The sequence below is a fragment of the Moschus berezovskii genome, chromosome 26, assembly GCF_049115385.1.
Source record: "Moschus berezovskii isolate FMDL1 chromosome 26, NW_MosBer_1.0, whole genome shotgun sequence".
Taxonomy (NCBI): Eukaryota; Metazoa; Chordata; class Mammalia; order Artiodactyla; family Moschidae; genus Moschus; species Moschus berezovskii.
In genome coordinates, this window is record NC_142485.1 from 11,106,029 (window position 1) to 11,121,542 (window position 15,514).

Here is a 15,514-nt window from a genome sequence, read left to right on the forward strand (position 1 = left end):
ATACAAAAAATTTCCCCAGAAAGAGAGTGCTACAACTATTTTTGAGACTACGCAAGATAGTCATATAATCTCTTTTGAAATACTTTGTTTTTCTAACTTCTTTCAACCTACTCTGTTTTCTATATCAAGAAAGATATAGTGTAAATATTCTATGAAAGTTTCTATGAATAATTAATTTGTAAAGAATTCAGTTCAGTTCAGTTCAGTCGCTCAGTCGTGTCCGACTCTCCGTGACCCCATGAATCACAGCACGCCAGGCCTCCCTGTCCAACACCAACTCCCGGAGTACACTCAAACTCATGTCCACAGAGTCAGTGATGCCATCCAGCCATCTCATTCTCCGTCGTCCCCTTCTCCTCCCGCTCCCAACCTTTCCCAGCATCAAAGTCTTTTCCCTTATGATTATACAGTGGAAGTGAGAAATAGATTTAAGGACTAGATCTAATTGATAGAGTGCCTGATGAACTATGGACGGAGGTTCGTGACATTGTACAGGAGACAGGGACCAAGACCATCCCCATGGAAAAGAAATGCAAAAGAGCGAAATGGCTGTCTGAGGAGGCCTTACAAATAGCTGTGAAAAGAAGAGAGGCGAAAAGCAAAGGAGAAAAGGAAAGATATAAGCATCTGAATGCAGAGTTCCAAAGAATATCAAGGAGAGATAAGAAAGACTTCCTCAGCGATCAATGCAAAGAAATAGAGGAAAACAACAGAATAGGAAAAACAAGACACCTCTTCAAGAAAATTAGAGATTCCAAGGGAACATTTCATGCAAAGATGGGCTCGATAAAGGACATGTTCCATGTCCAGTTCTAACTGACCTGAATACAGGTTTCTCAAGAAGTAGGTCAGGTGGTCTGGTATTCCCATCTCTTTCAGAATTTTCCACAGTTTGTTGTGATCCACACAGTCAAAGGCTTTGGCATAGTCAATAAAGCAAAAATAGCTGTTTTTCTGGAACTCTCTTGCTTTTTCAATGATCCAGCGGATGCTGGCAATTTGAGCTCTGGTTCCTCTGCCTTTCTAAATCCAGCTTGAACATCTGGAAGTTCACAGTTCACGTATTGCTGAAGCCTGACTTAGAGAATTTTGAGCATTACTTGACTAGTGTGTGAGATGAGTGCTAATTGTGCGGTAGTTTGAGCATTCTTTGGCATTGCCTTTCTTTGGGATTGGAATGAAGACTGACCTCTTCCAGTCCTGTGGCCACTGCTGAGTTGTCCAAATTTGCTGGCATATTGAGTGCAGCACTTTCACAGCATCATCTTTCAGGATTTGAAATAGCTCCACCGGAATTCCATCACCTCCACTAGCTTTGTTCGTAGTGATGATTCCTAAGGCCCACTTGACTTCACATTCCAGGATATCTGGCTCTAAGTGAGTGATCACACCATCATGATTATCTGGGTCGTGAAGATCTTTTTTGTACAGTTCTTCTGTGTATTCTTGCTACCTCTTCTTAATATCTTCTGCTTCTGTTAGGTCCATACCATTTCTGTCCTTTATCGAGCCCATCTTTGCATGAAATGTTCCCTTGGTATCTCTAATTTTCTCAAAGAGATCACTAGTTTTTCCCATTCTATTGTTTGCCTCTATTTCTTTGCATTGATCACTGAGGAAGGCTTTCTTATCTCTCCTTGTTATTCTTCTATCTTAGAGGAGTTAGTTAAAATGAGATCCGGCAGAGACAGAAGAGCAAACTAGGCAGAAGGAACAGCATATGCCAAGGCCCTGTGGCAGAGAGTCAGATCAGTAGAGTGGAAGTATTTCTCAACATTTAATGGCTCTGTTAAGATGATCCTACAAATAAATACATTAAAGAAGCATCCAGAAACAAATACTAGAAGAGCATTCCACACAAAAGCCAATGAAAAGGGCTTCTTCAAGGAGAAAACAGTCAACACAGATGAATGCTACTGAAAGGTCCAGAAGCTTGACGACCTAAAGATACTCTGTTAGATTTAGGAACATGGAAGTCACAGTTGTTATTTCTTCTTCATGAGCATTGTTTTACCTCAGTGGCTTGGCTATTAACTAACAGAGTAGGAGGTGAAGGGGGCAGAAGAGAAGCACAGCATTATGTATTTAATTTTTTTGGCTTTTTATAATAATTTTTAAAATAAAAATATGAATATTACAAAAAACAAAATAACTGATACAGAATATTAGCACTGCAACAGATACAATACAGTTTAGTGAGTTTCCAGCTCATTCTCTAGAGCCCCATGGCTTCATGGTCAAAGCCTCTGGGTGAACCTCAGCTGGTAGGAATTTCCTGCCCTCACATCCACCAGATGAGCTCCATTCAGTATGATTTATATGTTTACATACATGCATTTATCTATCTGTGTATCTGGAAAGCACAGTTCAGTTCAGTTCGGTTCAGTCGCTCAGTCGTGTCCAACTCTTTGCGACCCCATGAATCACAGCACACCAGGCCTTCCTGTCCATCACCAACCCCTGGAGTTCACTCAAACTCATGTTCACAGAGTCGGTGATGCCATCCAGCCATCTCATTCTCTGTCGTCCCCGTCTCCTCCCACCCTCAATCCCTCCTAGCATCAGACTCTTTTCCAGTGAGTCAACTCGTCGCATGAGGTGGCCAAAGTATTGGAGCTTCAGCTTTAGCACAGTATTACAGGCTAATTCCAATTTCGTAAAATTAACGTTAGTGTGTTTGTGTACAGTGTATAGAAGCAAAATAAAGGAAGATGTACGCTCACCGAAATTAGTGGACATATACACAAAGAGAGATCGTGATAACTTTTCTTTTGTTTGCAATATTATTTTTCACAATGTGCAAATGTTACAGAAACAAAAAAGTTTTCTAATTAATCACTTTAAAATTATATAAAGCCATAAGAAAATTATGAAGTTCTGAATTAATTCAGCAGGTACCTTTATATATGGGTTTAGAAGTATAATCTTTTAACAAAACGAAAAAGAAGAATGTTTATTTGAGGTTCTTACTATAGAACAAGGATAAACAAAAGTGACAATATAAAAAACATTACATTTTAGACAGGTAATGTCAAAAGCTATGAATTATTTTACCATTTCTATTCAGTTTCTCTGAAGCCATGTTTTACAAAATTGTAAGTCTGAAAAGTTACATATTTAAGGAGGAGAAAGCAGTCACAAGGAGCTATAAAACTTCCTACACATGACTGATATCACATTCTTTCGCGTGCTTTTCTTTTTTTTTGCCTCCACTTACCCAATGGCACACTTCTTGTATTCAAGGCCAGAGAAACCACAGTTGCCAAATCTGTCACCTTTGGAATTCACATCAAGGAAACATTCCTTCGGGGCAGCCTTGGCTTCTGTAACATCAAAAAAACAAAAAAAAAATTTTTGTACACCTGAAACTAACACAACATTGTAAATCAACTATACTCCAATAAAATTTTTAATGTTTTTAAGACTTGGCAATTTAATTCAGAAATAAAAGCATTCGCCACAACAGTCCATATGCCTGGATGAACTGCCCCAACAACTATGAGAAGATTTCAGAACCTACAAGTGAAACATTTTGCTCCACATTTATAATTAACAACAAAATGTGAAGACAAAACCTGGTTGGTACTTAAACATTAGCATGGACTCAAACACTCAAGTCCTCAAAGAAGTGTCATTAAAGAAGATGAAATTATAAATAAACCAAAAACCATGCACAGTATGGCAGCACTTTCAGTCTACTTATTTTCACTGTTCTCACAGCTCCACTGCACCCCTGGTTAGATGAGGCTGGGGAGGGTTGGTGAAAACACTGCCAGCTATTATTTTTTCACACAGGGATCAAACCTGCATCTCCTGCATTGGCAGGTGGATTCTTTACCACTGAGCTACCAGGGCAGCCCAATTTACCATGTATGAAAGTTCAATTTAGGTATTAATTACACTGACAAACAGCCATGACACGGTCAAAGTATCAATCCATTCTTGTTTTCTTGTATTTTATATATGTATCCTTTAATGCTCAATTTTGCAAACAACGCAAAGCCAGGATGCCCCTTATGGTCTGTCTTTGGAAGTTACACATCATCTTCTAGTTGGTTTCACAGGTAAGCTTCACCTACTGTGGAAGAGGATTGTCCAATGGTGGGAATACCAGGAAACAGAGATTACTGAGGGCCGTTTAAGAGGATGGGTACAATGTCAACAACAAACGATCATGACTATGTGTTGCAGTCATCAAACATTTTTGCACATCACTATTTCATTTTACAGTTTCCCAGTTTACAAATATATCTTTGATTAGAAGAGTAACTTCCAGATTGGAAATTAGAAAGACAGTAACCTAAACAGATGGGAAAACAGTGGAAACAGTGTCAGACTTTATTTTTTTTGGACTCCAAAATCACTGCAGATGCTGACTGCAGCCATGAAATTAAAAGATGCTTACTCCTTGGAAGGAAAGTTATGACCAACCTAGACAGCATATTAAAAAGCAGAGACATTATTTTGCCAACCAAGGTCCGTCTGCTATGGTTTTTCCAGTGGTCATGTATGGATGTGAGAGTTGGAGTGTGAAGAAAGCTGAGCGCCGAAGAATTGCTTTTGAACTGTGGTGTTGGAGAAGACTCTTGAGAGTCCCTTGGACTGCAAGGAGATCCAACCACTCCATTCTAAAGGAGATCAGTCCTGGGTGTTCATTGGAAGGACTGATGTTGAAGCTGAAACTCCAATACTTTGGCCACCTCATGTGAAGAGCTGACTCACTGGAAAAGACTCTGATGCTGGGAGGGATTGGGGGCAGGAGGAGAAGGGGACAACAGAGAACGAGATGACTGGATGGCATCACCGACTCGATGGACGTGAGTTTGAGTGAACTCCAGAAGTTGGTGAGGGACAGGTAAGGCCTGGCGTGCTGCGATGCATGGGGTCGCAAAGAGTCGGACATGACTGAGCGACTGAAATGAACTGAACTGAACTGAACAAGTTGGAGATGAAAAATGAACATGAGTAGGGTAAGAGTTGACAAGTTTTGGGAGAAGAGAAGGAAAGAAATTTAATCCTTATCCTCCACAGTGAAAAATTAACATTTAATACCTAGAATGGAAGAATAAGAAAAGTAGCATGACCAAGAAATTATCTAAAGACCTAGAGCCAGTAACAAAGTAATTAACTAGAAGGGAGGAAGAAAAGGTTAACGTGGTGGCCTTCAGGGATGGGCTATTAAGTGGGAGAACTTTGATGAGTGCATGCTCAGTCATGCAACCCCGTGGTCTGTAGCCTGCCAGGCTCTTCTGTACATGGAACTTTCCAGGAGAGAATACTGGAGTGGGTTGTCATTTCCTGCTCCAGGGGATCTTCCAGACCCAGATATTGAACCCTCATCTCTTGCATCTCCTGCACTTGCAGGGGGGTTCTTTTACCACAGCACCACCTGGGAAGCCCGGAAGTACATTTTACTTTTTCATAAAACCTTGATGAATAATTTGACTCTATAATCTAGTGTATGTATAACTTAATTTTTTAAGACACACAAAATAAAAAAATATATATATACTACTAGGAAAAGAGTGGATTCCAATTATACAACACAATACTCTAATGCTCTGTGATCTAAATACAGCAATATAGACAGAATGCAAAAACATTTTGAGTGAACAATGAAAACAGAAGACCCGTGTGTATAACCCCATACTATTTACATGAGTTTATTAAAGCTAAAATACAATACTGTGCCTGTATATATATATATATAACGTTAATATATGCAGGACAGAGTGGTGAGAAAGTAAAAGCAAAAATCACCAAATGAACTTGGATGCATCAAATTCATGACCTTGACTGCCTATGGAGAAGGAAAGATGGAGACGTGATAGAAGACTGGAAACAGAACTTCAATTTTAGCAATAATGCTCAATTTTCATTTTTAACAAAAACTAAAACAAAAAATATATAAATAAAAGCAAAGCAATCAATATAAATAAAATATCTTACTTGAGCCAAAGATGACTTGACACTGAGCATCATAATATTGGCACATGCCATTGTAACAATAGGCTTTGTTATTCTGGCAAGGATACCCATTCTGAATAAAAACATCTGGCTGACAGAACTGAGAAGAACCATTGCAATACTCTGGAACATCACATTCGTTGGTTTTTCCTCGGCACAAAGTGCCTCCTGGACGGAACTAGGATAATAGGATTGAAATTGAACAGGAATATCAGGAAAATTCCCACAAATCAACCAAATTTGAAACCACAGTATTTATAAGAAGGTCTAACAAAAACAGAAGACTAAATAACCCAATAGAACAGTGAACAAAGGCCAATAACAGGCAATTTATAAAAATCATGAAATATGGAAAATGAAAAAAGCAAAGCATTATAGATGACCAAAAGAAATGCTAATTAAACAAAGATATAAAAGCACTTTACACCTATCAAACTAACCTGGATTATAACACTGGCTAACAACAAATGCTAATAAGTGAAGTCAAAATGTTAGTCGCTCAGTCATGTCTGCCTCTTTGTAACCCCATGAACTGCAGCCCACCAGGCTCCTCCGTCCATGGGACTCTCCAGGCAAGAATACTGGAGTGGGTTGCCATTTCCTTCTCCAGGAGATCTTCCCAACTTCAGGATCGAACCTGGGTTTCCTACATTGCAGGCAGACTTTTTACCGTCTGAGCCACCAAGGAAGACACGTTAGTAAGAGAAAACAAAAATAATGATTATACAGTATAATCAATACTGTACACTGCACAGTTATCAGTGCATTGATTACACTGGCAAATACAGACTGGCACATTTGTAGACAGTGTAAAAATGTGTGTCAAAATTTTCACAAGCATACTCCAGCAATTCTACTTAGAAGCAAAAATTGGAAGCAATCTAAATGTCCATCATTAGTTGACCAGATAAAGAAATTATGGTATAGTCATATAAAGGAACACTAACTATATAAATCTACAGAACTAAGTGAATGGGAGAAAATCAACAGTATATTACTGAAAAAAGGACATAGTAAAAATATGTACACCCATGTTTATCCACTTACACACACACATTCATATTTACACAGGAAAAAGTGACTAAATTAATAAATTATCAACAATGGCTAAATGAAGGGGGTAAGATGATAGAGGGTCTTTCAGCGTCAACTTTCTATTGTTGAATTTTTAATGAAAAACATAAGTCATTCATAAATCAGAAAAAAAAAATGTTTCTACTTAGGAAAAAAAATCTCTCTAGACTATTTGCCATAAAAGATGATACAAAACTGCAAACAAGTATCATAAAATTTTCCATCTAATCATGTAATAAAAATAGTGCTCTCTTACAGGTCAGAGAAAACCAATTTTGACACAGGCACATTTTTCCTTTTCCTATTTTTATTTTTTTTCCAAATAGGGAGGAATTCCCTACCCGACAGTCTTGACAACAGGCACCATATGCACATTCAGCAAACGATTTAAGTTTACAGGTCTTTCCTTCACAGCAAGGGTCCGATTCACATTCCTGAGAAGAGAAAATGACTGTCAATAAAGAAAGAAATTATTGCCATCAAGACTTATTAACAAAATTCTTCCTTTCAACCTATGCTTCTTTCTAACCTGGTTTTAAGAGGTACTCTCTGGAGACAGTCACTTACTATCCTTCTGGATTTATCAGCGACTCTTCAGCTATTATCTAGCTCTCAATGTATTTCAAAGGACTGAGAGAATGGGTCTTAGTCTCCTGGGATTACCAGAACAAGATACCATAGATAAATGACTTAAACAAAAGAAATGTATTATGTCACAGCTCTGGAGGCTAGATACCCAAGATCAAAGTCCTAGCCAATTCAGTTTCTGGCACAGACTCTCATCCTGGCTTGCAGACAGCTGCCTCCTAGCTGTGTGCTCACATGGCCTTTCTTCAGAGCATGTGTCAAGAGACAGGAGCAAGCAAGCTCTTTTTCATAAAAACATTAATCCTATCAGATCAAGACCCACCCTTATGACCTCATTTAATCTTCATTACTTTCCTGGAGGTCCCTTCTCCAAATACAGATATACTTGGGGGTTAGGGTTTCAACACATGGATTTGGGGAACACAAACATTCAGTCTATAACAGTATGTTTAATGATCACAGCAAATTGTGAAAGTCGCTCAGTCGTGTCCGATTCTTTGTGACCCCATGGACTATATGGTCCATGGAATTCTCCAGATCAGAATACTGGAGTGGGTAGCCCGTTCACTCTCCAATTTCCACAGGAAATTAAGCATCCATAAATGCACTTCTCTTCATGTTCAAGGTCTGACTTCTCTGCGGGGTAGGTTTTTACCCATGTGGACATTACACTGCTTGCCTTCTCTCACCCCACTTTGGGCCAACACGGCTCTCCACTCCCACCCTCCAACCTCCCACCCAGACACAGCTACTCTCCTATGTTGAAACTAATGTCTTGAGGTCTGAATTGTTTGTGAAAGGAAGGAGAAAGGAGGAGGAGGACAAGGAGGCAAGAAGGAGGTAGGGGAAATAAGCTTTAATTATTGAAGAACATTTATTTTCCTATGTTACAGAATTCTAGGATGATGGTTTTTTTCCTTTCAGAACCATAAATCTGCTGTTCTATTGTATTCTGGCCCCAAAATCAGCCACTATTAATCTATTTGTTTCAGATTTTCTTCTGACTTCTTGCCTTATTTTCTGTTTATCTCAGCACTTTGATTACAATGTACCCATGATCATTCTTTATAATGATTCTTATTTGGCTTTACTTAGCGTTTTGGAATTGTAACTCAATGTTTTCTGTTAAATATGGGAAATTTTCAGCCATTATTTCTTTGAATACTTTTCTTCTCTCTGTCTCCTTCTCCTCTTGAGATTTCACTTATAATTCCACTAGGCTAGTTGATATTGCTTACATGTCCCTGATATTCTGTTCATTTTTTTTTAATCTTTTCTCTTTTTCCTTTAGATGTGGATTCTTTCTTTTGTTCTACTTTATGTTCATTGACTCTTTTTCTGCCATCTTACTCTGCTATTAATTATATCCATGAATCTCACTTATTAAACTTTTTGGTAAGTTCTATAATTTCCATTTGGTTCTTTATTATACATTTCTCTGCGAGATTCATCTCTTTACTTATTGAAGACCATATTTTTCTTTAATTCTCTGATGATAAAGAGTGGAATATAATTCATGGAAGCTTTATTCATAATAGCAAAATACTAAAAACAACCTAGATATCTTTTAATGGATGAATAGTTTAACAAACTTCAGATAGGCCCTTTGTGCTAGTGGAAATACCAGCCTAAACATTATTCCAAATCTCTGAAGTAACATCCATACAATGGACTGTTCAGTTCAGCTCAGTCGCTCAGTCGTGTTCAACTCTTTGCAACCCCATGAATCACAGCACGCCAGGCCTCCCTGACCATCACCAACTCCCGGAGACAATGGACTGTTACTCCCCAATAAAAAGTAATGAAACAACAACATAGACTGACCTCAAAAGCATTACGCTTAGTGAGAAAAGTCAGCCTCAAAAGGTTATATGTTGTATGATTCCATTATTACTGCAGTGACAAACATTACTGAAATGGCAAAACCACAGATGGAAGCCAAGGGCAGGGATAAGGAACAGAGTCAGGGCGGATGTGATTGTAGTGAGGTAGCAGGAGGGAGTTCTTTTGTGTTGATGGAATAGTTCCGTATTTTAATTGAGGTGGCGGTTACATAAATCTCTATATGGCATAAGACTACATAAAAGTACACACACGACTGCAGGTTAAAAATGGTAAAAGCTGAATAAAGTCTGTAAACTATTAATAGTTAACATACCAATGTCAGTATTACTGATATGATATGGCTCTATCACTACATAATTTGTCACCCTTTGTGGGGAAGTGGGTGAAAAATACATAGGACTCTTCGGACTGTTTTTGCAACATTCTGTCAGTTTGTAATTATTTCATAATAAAAATCTGAAAATTTGGAAAATTATCTAAAACCATGAGCCATACAAAAAAATTAAGTCAAAATGGATCATAAACCTAAATAAATACATAACCTAAAATGATAAAGCTTCCAGGATAAAACATTTGCAATCTCTAATTAGGCAAAGATTTCTTAGGTATAACATCAAAAGCACAACCTATCAGGCACAAACTGGCTTCATCAAAATATAAAACTTCTACTCATCAAAAGATACTGTTAAAGCACTTAAAAGAAAAGAACGGGAGAATATACTTGAAAATCATATATTTGATTAAGTATTTGTTATCGAGAACATAAGAAGTACTCTCAAAATTCAATAATGAGAAAACAACCCAATTTTTAAAGGCAGGAAGGAGTTTAAGAGACATGTCACCAAGAAAGAAATAGAGATGGCAAATAAGCATATGAAAACATGTTCAACATCACTAGTCATCAAGGAAAAGGAAATTAAAACCTCCATAAGGCACCATTTCACATCTAACAGAAAAGCCAAAATTGAAAAGAATGACCATATGAGGTGGAAGAAAGGACTTAAAAAGAACCAGAACTCACGTACACTGATTGCAAGAATGTGAAATGGTAAAACCACTTTGGAAAACAGTTTGAAAGTTCCTTGGAAAGTCAAATATACACCCACCATATGTCCCAGTCATTTCACTCCAAGGTATTTACCCAAAAGAAGTGAAAATATAAATCCATATAAAGACTTGACCGTGAATGTTCACAGCAGCTTTTGGTGTGGAAACAACCCAAATACCCATCAACAGATGGATAAACAGCAGGTAGTATCTCCATACTACTCAATGACAAACAACAATTTAGGAATGAACCACTGACACAGTAGCATTCAACATGGATGAATCTCAAAATAACTATGCTGAGTGAATGAACCTAGTTAAAAAAGTCATTCCATTCATATGAAATTCTGGGAAACGCACACTAATGACAGCAGTATCTGTAGTGCAATGACAGCAGATCAGCAATGGCGTAAGGAGGATTGGGAAATAATAAGGGGTGCCAAGCATCACAAAGAATTTTCTGAGACGTGATATGTGCATTATCTTGACTGTGGTGACAGTTTCACATATGAAAACAGGTATCAAAGCTTAACTTGTACGCTTTAGTACTTTTAGTTGAGACTTCCCAGGCAGTCCAGTGATTAAGACTCTGTTCCCACTGCAGGGGTGCAGGTTTGATCCCTCGTTAAGAAACAGAGTCCACATGCCATACAGTGTGGCAAAAAAAGAAAGAAACATTTTTACAAATTTAAAAATTAGAACAAATAAAATAATAAAAATAAATAAATTAAAAATAACAGCAATAATAAATGTTTTAAGGGAGACTTTCCTGGAGGTCCAGTGGTTAAGACTTCCAACACAGGAGGCATGGGTTCCATCCCTGGTCGGGAAACTGAGATTCCACATGCCATGCAGTATGACAAGAAAATCAAAATAAAGATAAAAAATGATAACAATAATTTTTAAAAAGAACTTCTGTGTTTTAAACAGGTGCAGTTCATTGTTGACAAGTGTTCATAATTGCCTGTTTCTTACCCTTGCTTTGTCTTGACCAAACTTTAGTGAGGCTTCTTTCTTTTCCTGTAGACCCTTGAACTCTACTTGTCTGCACAAAAAAGGATACTTGGTGATACTTGCCCCTCCCCCAAGTACTTGAGGGCAAGTATCCCCACACCTTATCAGCTTCTCCTGGAAATCACCAGACCACAGGACAACTTCTTATGAGACCTCACCGGGCATTTGTCCCTGCTTATCCAGCTTCCCCGTAAAAGATCCTGCTTATCTACATTTGCCCCACCTTTACCCTATAAAAGAAAAATCTTTTTGTTTGATTTTGAGATGCTTCCAGATTTCTGAGATCAGCATATTCTCCCTGTTACAACAGTCTTTCTTCTAAATAAAGCCTTTTATTATCTAAGTCCAAATTTGGAGGGTTTTTTTTTTACCTTGTATTCAATTATACTTCAGTAAAGTTGTTAATTTTTTTTTCAAAAATACTATGTAAGACAGACAGATGACTTCATAAAAGAAAAGAGAATCAGGAAACAGACTATATATATAGGAATTTTGTAAACTGTGAAAGTACCATTTTAAATGGTTTTGTAGCTAACTCTCCACATGACATCCCCCAATTACAGAGCTAATATAAAAAATTTAAATTACAAAAATGCTAGAAAAAAATAATAGAACATAGAGTGGCTATATGATGAAAATCTTGAAACAGGAGTTAAACTTGTACCTAGCTCAGTAACAAAATTATGGGGCGGGGCGGGGAGGGTGAGGAGGGGGCACACTAAACGCCATGACATTTTTTGGTAAAAGTACAAACTGACACATCCTTCTTCCAGGAAACTTGACAGTCTCTAATAAAATAAAAAACACATGCTTTTCAATTCAATAGGTCTACCTTTATGTAATTATCTTAGAAAAAGACTACTGTGTGTATATATACATATATAAGAACATACATACACATACACAGGGCATATACAAGGATACACTGTTCACTACAGAAAAATACTAACTATAGTGAGTGACTGTCTTTAATGAGAGTATGGTAAAATAAATCATAATATATTCCGAATACTGAAATATTAATCAACAGGTCAAAGGATTATGTCCACATAACAATCACATGGAAAAAAAACCTCCAGGATATATTAATAGAAAAAAATTCTACAACATACTAAGTCAGATTTTATTTATGTAAAAAAATAAAATAAAATCCTAAAACAAACCCAACTATGATACAAATATACATACTGTACATAAGCCTATAAACACAGAATAAAATCTATAGAGAAACACACTAAGATTATAAGAATAATTACCACAGCAGAAGGAAGTTAAAAAAAATATATGGAAGAAATAAAAGTATGAAGGGAATTTTGCTTGTGCTTACTATTTGAAATTTCAATACCAAGAAAAATAACTGTGGTATTTGAAGGGGAAGAGGTACTTTTTTCTAGAGCAATTTGTAGTACAAAAGTTCACGAAGCAAATACAATTTCAGTTAGTTCGATAATGAAGTAAATAGGAGAAATCAAAACATATAAAATAATTAAGGAGAATGCCTAGAAAGAAGAGCTAAGTCATCCTAACAGTGTAACATTAATTTAGAGATTAAACATAACCTCGTTAGCCTTTATTTTCTTCATTTGAAAATGAGGGTATAAAGAAATAATGAATCTCCAAGGGTTACTGAGAGGATTGTACCATGTAAAACATTAAGCAGAGGTTGCTAACATGCAGGAATAGTGCTATGACGGCCCATCACAATTTCATCATAAAATACATACTGCCTGGGAATTCCTTAGCAGTCTAGTGGTTAGGACCCTGTGCTTTTACTACCAAGGGCCCAGGTTTGATCCCTGGTCAGGGAACTAAGATCCTGCATGCCATGCAGCATGGCCCCAAAATAAAAGAACACACAAAGAAAAACATACTGCCTTTCTAGAATGTGAAGTCTTCTGGCAAAAGCCAGGCACTGTGTGATCAGGCAGGGAAAAAGAAATTTCACTTGTGGAAAAAATTGAGAATATAGTAAAGTTTACACAACTGAACCAATTCCTTTAAAATTTAAATTTAACTTTTTTTAAATTGTTTAAATGTAATTAAAAATTGTTTTCTTCCTAAGACTTGTCTAGGTGGTGTTAAGGAGGCCATTTTAACAGGAAAATGGTTGAGATGCAGAACACTAATAATAAAGATGGATCCAGACTTAAGGCTCTAAGTGTGGTTAACAGGTATGAGAAAGCCAGACAGCCACAGGTGAACGGAAGGTTAACAGAGGGAGAATGCTAACTTGAGTAGCAAGAACTTTGTTAACCAAGAACTCTGCAGAATGGGCCGGCTTCTATTTATTATTGAAATGAGGTCAACTAAACAAATGTTTCTGCAATAAATGTTTCTGGCAGTGACAGAATAGTGAACGCTTATAAGAGCCAAGTGAAAAACTGAGTCGTTCTTTAAAATAAATAAATGACTCAATAACCACAACAGAAATGGTAGAAGGTAGCAAAAATAGAAAAATAAACACGGCACTTTCCTGGACACCAGAACAGATGACACCATTGGTTATGTTCTAGGAAGGAAGGGATAATCAACCCCCCAGGAACATATTCCCACAAGCAAAATACCGATCTTCATTTTGCCACTAAATTTTACTTTATCTCCTATGCTAGAGTCACGCAAAGTGAGCTATTTTATTTTTTGCAAATCCCAAGGTAACTTTGTAAAGCCAACATCACATGTTAAACTGACCTTTGGCGTCCCACAGTCACATTCTTCCCCGGGATCCACCAACCTATTACCACAGGAAGGAGCACTGTAGGCTTCATCACGCTTTGGAATATTGAGAAGGCAGTTTCCACCTTTATTTAAAGTTAACTTCTCAAAGTCATCTGCACTACATGAGCTGAAGTTTTTGGAACCTCTGTAATAAACATAAAGAAAAATATCTTAAGTCATAGCAATTATTCACTTTGAAAATCTTAAGCCATGTCTTCAACCAACAGGAAGTGAATATTTAAAATGGCAGAGGGGGGGCTTCCCTGGTGGCTCTGTGGTAAAGAATCTGCCTGCCGATGCACAGGACACAGGTTCAATCCCTGATCTGAGAAGATCCCACATACTGTGGAGCAACTAAGCCCATGCACCACAACCATTGAGTTTGTGCTCTAGTCCAGGAGGCCGAAACTACCGAGCCCATGTGCCACACAACTAATGAAGCCCGCAGGTCTCAGAGCTCGTGCTCCACAAGAGAAGCCACCTCAATGAGAAGTGTGTGCAGCGGAACTAGAGAGTAGGCCCTGCTCATTACAACCAGAGAAAAGCCCCCACAACAACAAAGACCCAGCACAGCCAAAAGTAAATAAATAAATAAAAATTATAAAAAAGAAAGAAACTCACTACTTGCGAAAAAAAGAGGTAAATAAAATGGCAGATGGAATTCCCTGAAAGTCCAGTGTTCAGGACTTAACCCTTTCACATAACACTTTCACTGTTGAGTGCTCAGTTTCAATCCCTGGAGAGGGGACTAAGATCCTGCAAGCTATGTAGTGTGACCAAAAAAAATAAAATGGCAGAAGATACAGAAAATACAAAATCATAAATCTCATCATCAGAAGAGACCTCAAAAATTGTTGTTCAGTCACTAAGTCATGTCCAGCTCTATTTGACCCCATGAACTGCAGCACTCCAGGCTTCCCTGTCCTTCACTATCTCCCCGAATTTGCTCAAAAACTATCTAGTCCTATCTAGAATTAAGTTGACCTTCCACAGTAAAAGTTCCTTCAAAAATGTGAAGCAAGTTCTGTTTGCTCACCCTCTTGTCACTCTACTGAATGACACTCCTGTGCACCCCTCGCCAACGCCAGGAACTGTGTGACAATACTGGGAACACCCAGTGAGGAGGCACACACGACTGTCAGAGAAGCAGGAAGCACTGCGCAGAATTCCAGCCACAGTTTGAGGTTTAACTGCCTCTGACAGTAATTTTTAAGAATGATAGTTAATACTCTGAAGGCTAGACGGGCTTCTAGAAATGGTCCAA

General features: G+C 37.8%; 1 protein-coding gene across 1 annotated transcript in view; it reads right to left on the reverse strand.

Annotated features, from left to right (window-relative positions):
* The window catches only part of ADAM9 (ADAM metallopeptidase domain 9), a 91,720-nt gene that overhangs the window by 29,528 nt on the left and 46,678 nt on the right, over positions 1–15,514 (reverse strand). Inside the window, exons 12-15 of the mRNA XM_055416634.2 lie at positions 14,224–14,395; positions 7,383–7,475; positions 5,950–6,145; positions 3,218–3,323 (exon numbers count right to left, since the gene is read on the reverse strand). Of these exons, the coding sequence (XP_055272609.1) occupies positions 3,218–3,323; positions 5,950–6,145; positions 7,383–7,475; positions 14,224–14,395 (567 nt within the window). The remainder of the gene's footprint in view (positions 1–3,217; positions 3,324–5,949; positions 6,146–7,382; positions 7,476–14,223; positions 14,396–15,514) is intronic.